General features: G+C 32.5%; 1 protein-coding gene across 1 annotated transcript in view; it reads right to left on the reverse strand.

Annotated features, from left to right (window-relative positions):
- The window catches only part of ERCC6L2 (ERCC excision repair 6 like 2), a 148,493-nt gene extending 141,069 nt beyond the window's left edge, over nucleotides 1-7,424 (reverse strand). Inside the window, exons 1-2 of the mRNA XM_029920474.1 lie at nucleotides 7,153-7,424; nucleotides 6,151-6,289 (exon numbers count right to left, since the gene is read on the reverse strand). Coding sequence (XP_029776334.1) covers nucleotides 6,151-6,190 — 40 coding nt within the window. The 5' untranslated portion in view covers nucleotides 6,191-6,289; nucleotides 7,153-7,424. The remainder of the gene's footprint in view (nucleotides 1-6,150; nucleotides 6,290-7,152) is intronic.

The following is a 7,424-nucleotide window of genomic DNA, read 5'->3' on the forward strand; positions in this document are numbered from 1 at the left end:
TGAAATGGACAAATTTTTAGAAACATACAACCTACCAAGACCGAATCATGAAGAAGTAGAAAATCTGAATAAGCTTTTTACCAGTAAGGAGACTGAAGCAGAAATCACAAATGTCAACCAACAAAAGCCTAGGACCAGATGGCTTTACTGGTGAATTCTACCAAACATTTAAATAGGAATTAGTACCAATCCTTCTCAAATACTTCCAAAAATTCTAAAGGGAGGAATACTTCCTAACTCATTTTATGAGGCCAGCATTGTCCTGAACTAAAGTAAACTAAGAAAATTATAATTCAATATTTATTATAAATGAAGTCCTCAACAAAGTACTAGCAAACCAAATTTGACAACATATTGAAAGGATTATACACTAAAACTGAATGGGATTTATTCCTGAGTGCAAGGATGGTTCAACATCCAAAAATCAATGTAGTACACCATAAAAGAATAAAAACAAAACAAAGTAAAACATGATCAATTGATGCATAAAACACACTTAACAAAATTTAATATGCTTTTACACTCAACAGACTGGAAATAGAAAGAAACTACTTTAACATAATAGAGCCCATTTATGGAAAGCCTATAGCAAAAATCATACTTAATAGTGAAAGACTGAGTGCTTTTCCTCTAAGATCAGGAACAAGGCAAGTATGTCTACTTTTACCATTTCTATTTAACATAGTACTGGAAGTCCTAACCAGAGGAATTAGGCATGAAAAAGAAATAAAGGGAATCCCAACTGGAAAGAAAGATGTAAGGTTATCTCTGTTTCAGATAATATAATCTTCTGTTTCAGATGATATAATCTTATGTAAAGAAAACCCAAAAAACTACACACACATTAAAAAAAAAAGCTGTTAGAATAAATGAATTCAACAAGGTAGCAAGATACAAAGTCAAAATGCAAAAATATGTTTCATATACATACACAAGCAATTAACAATCTGAAAACAACCCAGTTTAAAAATGGGTAAAGGACTTTAATAGACCTTTCTCCAAAGATAATATTCAAATGGCCAGTAGATACATGAAAAGATGTTCAACATTGTTAATCATTAGGGAAAGTTAAGTCAAAACCACAATGAGCTACTCACTTCACACCCAGTAAGATGGTTATTTAGAAAGAAAAAAAAAAAGAAACTAGAAAACATCAGCATTAGGATATGGAGAAATCGGAACCCCTGTGCATTGGTGATGAGAAAGTTGATGTAAAACAGTGCAGATGCTATGCAAAATAGTCAGTGCCTCAAAAACTTAATCATAGAATTATCACAAAATGCTAGAATTTTAAATTCTAGAGTCTAGATTCTAGAATTATCATAGATCCAGCAATTCTACTTCTGTATATATACCCAAAGGAATTAAAAATATAGACTCAAATAGATATTTGTATACTCATGTTTGTGTCAACATTATTCACAATAGCCTGAAGGTGGAAGCAATCCAAGTGACCATTAATGCATGATTTGATAAACAAGAATGTGATATATACATACAATAGAATAGCATTTGGCCTTAAAAAGGAAGGAAACTCTGACACATGCTGTAACATGGATAAACTTTGAAAACATTATGCTAAATGAAATAAGCCAGACACAAAAGAATAAATAGTATATGCTTACACTTAGATGAGGTATAAAGAGTAGCCAAATCTATCTACAGATAGAAAGTAGAATGGAGTTTGACAGGGGCTGGAGGGAGGAAGGAATGGGAACTTACTGCTTAATGGGTACAGAGTGTCAGTTTGTGAAGATGAGAAAAGTTTCTGAAAGGGAGAGTGGCGATGGCTGCACAAAAATGTGAATGTAATTAGCACTACTGAACTGTACACTTAAGGATGGTTATGATGGTAAATTTTGTGTTATGGGTACTTTACTATAACTAAAAATTAAAAAATGGTTAAAATGCTAAGTTTTATGTCACATTTTATCAAAATTGAAAAATATATTAAACTTCTTAACTCCAACAAGAGAAGTAAATTCAGTATGATGTTATACAGATATGAGGGAAAAGGGGTGAGCAAGTCACTACTTAAATTTATTATTGTCTAAAAATGTAAGGACAAAACAATAAAGAACAAAAAGGGAAAAAAGAGGATAAAAATGAGAAAAACTACATTTATAACAACCCCAAACTGATGTGAACTAAAACACTTCAGAGATGAGCTGGAAAGAGATGAGTGAATATTAAATGATTTGTGTTGTTAGAGGCAAAATATAAATATTGATAAATGTGGGAAATAGAAAAATAAGACAAAGTGTAATAATAGATCTTAATAAGTAGGAGATAATCCTTTAGAAGAATAAAATTAGAATGTAAACTTAAAACCAGCAGAAAAAAAATTTTATCTGGAAGAAGGAAATAATAGGAAGAAGAAATATGAAATATAGAAATAAACACTGTTATAACAGTAATTACAGTAGATGCAGAAAGTACTCCTATTGGATCACAACACAAAACATTAAGTGCAAAAATAAGAAACAATTTAAAACAAAAAGATACAGAAAAGTGGAATTTAAAAGCTCTGAAAAAATATAATATTCAGGAAATATAAACAATGATCATAAAAAGAACTAACATAATCTTAGTATTTATCAGAAGAGAATTCAAGGCAAAATATCATAAAGGGCAAAGAGCAATATTACATATGATCTTATACAGGTCAAGAAGGTAGGGCAAATCATGAAGTGTAGCAAAGATCAATTTTTAAGTCAGTAACATTTCTCTATACCAGCAATGAGTATCCAGAAAACATAATAGAAAATAAGCTACTATGCAGAACAATAGAAAAACAATGAAGTATCTAGTAATAAACTTTTAAAATAATATGCAAAATCTCTACGGAGAAAGTTTTCAAGCCCAATTATGGGATATAAAGGACTAAATAAATGGAGAAATAGTTTATCCTCATAGAAAAGATCACTTGCCATTCTAAAATTCAATATATTATATCGAATATGTGTATTCATGGAATCATTTTAAGGAACATTTGACTTGTAGCATGAGGACACAGGCAGTCTAGGTACTTATGACCATTTTCTTCTAGTGCAGACTTTTATTAAAAAGCATTAATCAAGAAATTTGTCTTTAGGTTCTTTGCATTTGCTGTTTCTTCAGCCTGACTATTCTTCCCTCAGATATCCTCAAGGCTCACATTCCAAGTTTATTCTGATTTCTGTTGAAATGCCATGTTGTCAGATGCTTCACTGAATCCATCTATTTAAAATAGCACTCATCACTCATCCAGGGTGAGAAGCATGGACCCATATGTAACTTTAGCAGTGTCACTTTCTTGACTTTCTTGGCTGTCTGTCAGGGGATGGATACCTGATCCAGACCACTGACATCTAGTCAGGAAAGAAAGGAACAGGAGGTACAGGTGGGACTTTTTAGCACTTACCACTACCTGATATTACATTTTTTGTATTTTATGTATTCATTGTCCATTTGCCTTAGACACCATGAGACTAGTGACTTCTTGTTATTGATGCTTCCTGTTACAGGCCCAACATACAGAAAGAACATCACTGGACAGAGTAGGCACTGAATAAATATTTGTTGAATGAATCAATTGAATATATACAATAATAATTGATTCCTAGTGGGTAAATTATAGTCAAGAAGGATGTCAGCTAAAATTAATTTTTGGCAAATTAATAAATTGACTTTTAATAAACTGATTTTTAGAATGTTGACGTCTCTACCACCAAATAATGCACCTCAAGGGCTTACCAGCTCTATTTAATTTTCAATTTAAATGATTAATTGAATAGATAAAAAGATCTCTTTTTCTGACTTTAATTCTTTTCTATACTATGTATAATGATTCTCAGATGCAAGATACTGTATCTTTTTATAATTGTGTTTATGCCCCCTGGACCAGCAACATGCATATGTATCTATAAAAGGCTAATTACCTCTCAATATCCAGTTAAGAGGCACATTTTGAAACGACTGAAATGTTGCCCTAAAACAGATATTGTACATATATAGTCACATCAGTCATAAATAAATATTCAGCTTTCATGTTACCTTGAGAAGAACTTAAAGAACTAACTTATCAATTGTAATAGATTTGTAATTAATGTGCAGTCACTCTGAAGCCTTTCAGACATAAGTTTTCCAGATACTCACAGCTTAGATTAATTTAAAATGTCACAATTCTTTAGAGACTTCATGTTACTCATTACATGTTATAGAGCAGCATACAGATTTTCCTCACACTTAGTTGGTGCCCTAAAGAATTTAGTTATTTTTATATGTTTCTTTCATTTTTTCTTTCATTTTTATATACTCACAATATATATTATTACTCTAGAGGCAAATACCTTGCTGTCTAGATAGTTCTAAGACCTACTGCCCATCAGTACAGAAAAATATATTTAATTAAAAGTCACAAAAAGACTACTAGAGGAAAAAAAGAAGGCATTTTGACAGGAGAAGACTAATTTTTAGAATCATATATCACTATTCTAAGTGAAAATGTTCAGATAACTTATAGGAATGCAAAGAAGTTAAATATGAATGGCATGATTCAACTGGTAAATGTGTGGTATATATTTTGCTAAGAAATTATAAAGCACAGGAGAGACATCTTACTTAATGTCACTGATAGTAGTATCTTATGAAATCAGAAAGACTTTAGTTTACTGAATAAGGCCAAGTCTCATGCAATGATTAAAAAAAAAAGCCAACCTAAATGGCTATAACTCAGATAAAATGTTTAAGATGAATCTAAAGGAAACACAATTCACAAGAAATATACAGGGAAGGCTTAAACAAGTTTAACACTCTGAAAAAGTAATCAAAAAGTTCTGGAATGCAGAACATTACACAAAACAACTGACTTGGACTCTTTAAAACTTCAAAGCCAAAGAAAAGAAAATGTGTGTTGAGGAATGGGGTGTACTCTGTTTTAAATTGAAAGAGATTAAAGAAGCACACCTGGGTGGCTCCATTGGTTGAGCATTTGACTTTTGGTTTTGACTCAGGTTTCGTGGGTTTGAGCCCCATGTTGGGCTCGGCTCTGAGAGCATGGAGCCTGCTTGGGATTCTGTCTCATTTTCTCTCTTCCCCTTCCCTGCTCATGCTCTCACTCTCTCTCAAAATCAAAAAAAATAAACACTTAAAAAATAAATGTTTAAAAAAGAGAGATTAAAGACACACACACACACACACACACACACACACACACACACAAACCCACCATACAATATATTGGGGAACAAATGAAGAAATTTGTACATGGCCTGGGTATTGGATAATATGATACAATTACTGTTAATTTTCTTGAGTTGTATTAGTGATATGGTCATGTAGTTGAATGCTGTTTTTAGGAGATGAGACAGAAATATTTAGAGAAGAGTATCATAAAGTCTGCAGCTTATTTTGAAATTGATTCAGCAAACATATACACAACACACACACAAACCTGTATGGCAAAATGTTAACAACTGTTGAATCTAGATGGTATGTAGGTATATGAGTGATATGAGTGTTCATTGTATTTTCTTCCAAACTTTCTATCTGCTTAAAAATATTCCCAATAAAAAGGTGAAAGGGGCTCCTGGCTGGCTCAGTCAGAAGAGTTTGTGACTTTTGATCTTAGGGTTGTAAGTTTGAGGCCCATGCCTGGTATAAAGATTATTTAAATAAATACTTTTTTAAAAGGTTGAAAAAAAACAAAAAAGTGTTTAAGGATTCTTAAAATTTCCTTTTAGAATTAAAAAAAAGTATTTAAAAGAATTCTCTATTAAAGATAAAGAGCTAAGCTAAAAACCGAACAGGCACTCTCTACAAAGGATGCCATTGGTCTATTACTAAATAAAATGCCAAGAAAATAATAATAGTCATCCTTAAGACATCCTTAAGGTAGTTGGCCTTACAATATCAATTGTCTGTGTCACTAAGTATTATGTATGCTCTCCAGAAAAACAAGGATGCCAGCAGCTTAGAGTGCTATACAACTTTAATCTCATAGAGGTCAGTATATTAATTATTTTTACTATGATAGGTATCCAATCTTTACATAAATTTTATATAGGAATCAAATGAAATTCTTAATATAAAGTCTAAAAATCTTTGTAAGCAGAATGAGTAAATATTTTACCATTTAGCTAACATAGTATATGAATTAGGTGAGTTTACCTGAGTAACTGTGGATCTTACTGAAATTATGTCTTAGCATCTCTGTAATACCGTATTAAGTGCAAAATGCTTCCTAGAGGATGCTGGATTTTTTTACAGCACAGGATGGAGAAACAAACTGAGTAGCAAACTGGTATACCTGTTAAATATAAAAGCAAAACATTTAGCTAAAGAACTACGTTAGTGTTGTACAATGCTGATAAAAATTACTCCCTGAGTATCTGGCATTGACATTTGTTAATGTCAGAGGTAAGTTATTTATTAATTTGAGGGCTTTTGACAAAATGTAATAATAATTATATAATTTAAAATAAGGTTTTTGGGGGCGCCTGAGTGGCTCAGTCAGTTAAGCGTCCGACTTCGGCTCAGGTTATGATATCATGGTTTGTGAATTCAAGCCCCGCATCTAGCTCTTTGCTGTCTACGCAGAGCCTTCAGATTCTCTGTGCCCCACTCTCTCTGCCCCTTCCCCACTCTCTTTCTCTCTCATAAATAAATTTTAAAAAAGAAAAAAGAAAAAAATAAGGTTTATGGACAAGCTATGTCATATACTATGATCTAAATTAGCATGAAAGATCTATAATTAAATAATTGATGCTAAATAATTCTAATTATCCTTGCAATTCACTCTGCACTCTTTCATGTTTTTCTATTTATCTGATATTTATTCTATCACCTTGTACACCTTTCTGTTTTCTTTTCTTTTTCTCTTCACTTTAAATATGTTCAGAAAATCTGTCATTATATCCCATTGTCTCCAACAAGTCCTGAGAACATTCAAAGTACTGCATCATGGTCCCTCTATCATTTCCCCAAACCCATTCTATCGCTGCAGCTTCATTTTTTACTTAGGTGTCCCTGTCAACCCCTTCTCAAGTGCCTTGATGATCCAGGTCTACTTTGAAACCCACTGTGAATAATATACAAGGTTTCTTGGGGTAGTTAGGAAGAGAGACCTGGCTCTTATGGCAACCTAATAATAAATATTAGCTTTCTAGTTACCTTAAACTGATTGCAGATTTCCACCTTGCATGCAAAACTTGCTTTCCAGTCAGCTGCATTCAGAGACCTTGTGCTGGTGACCGCTTCTTAAGAGGAATGTTCTTATTTTTCTGAAAATCTGAAGCACGAGGAAAAAGTATTATTGTTGGGTGCTAAGTAAAGAACTCTTTAAAAAGAGCTCTGCAGGAACAGAAAGTCAGTGTCTTCTGCTATGTTGTGAGGTAGAATATGACAGCAATAAGTATTTTGCATTAGTATAGCATTCTGATCTC

The sequence above is a fragment of the Suricata suricatta genome, chromosome 13 (genome assembly GCF_006229205.1).
Source record: "Suricata suricatta isolate VVHF042 chromosome 13, meerkat_22Aug2017_6uvM2_HiC, whole genome shotgun sequence".
NCBI lineage: Eukaryota > Metazoa > Chordata > Mammalia > Carnivora > Herpestidae > Suricata > Suricata suricatta.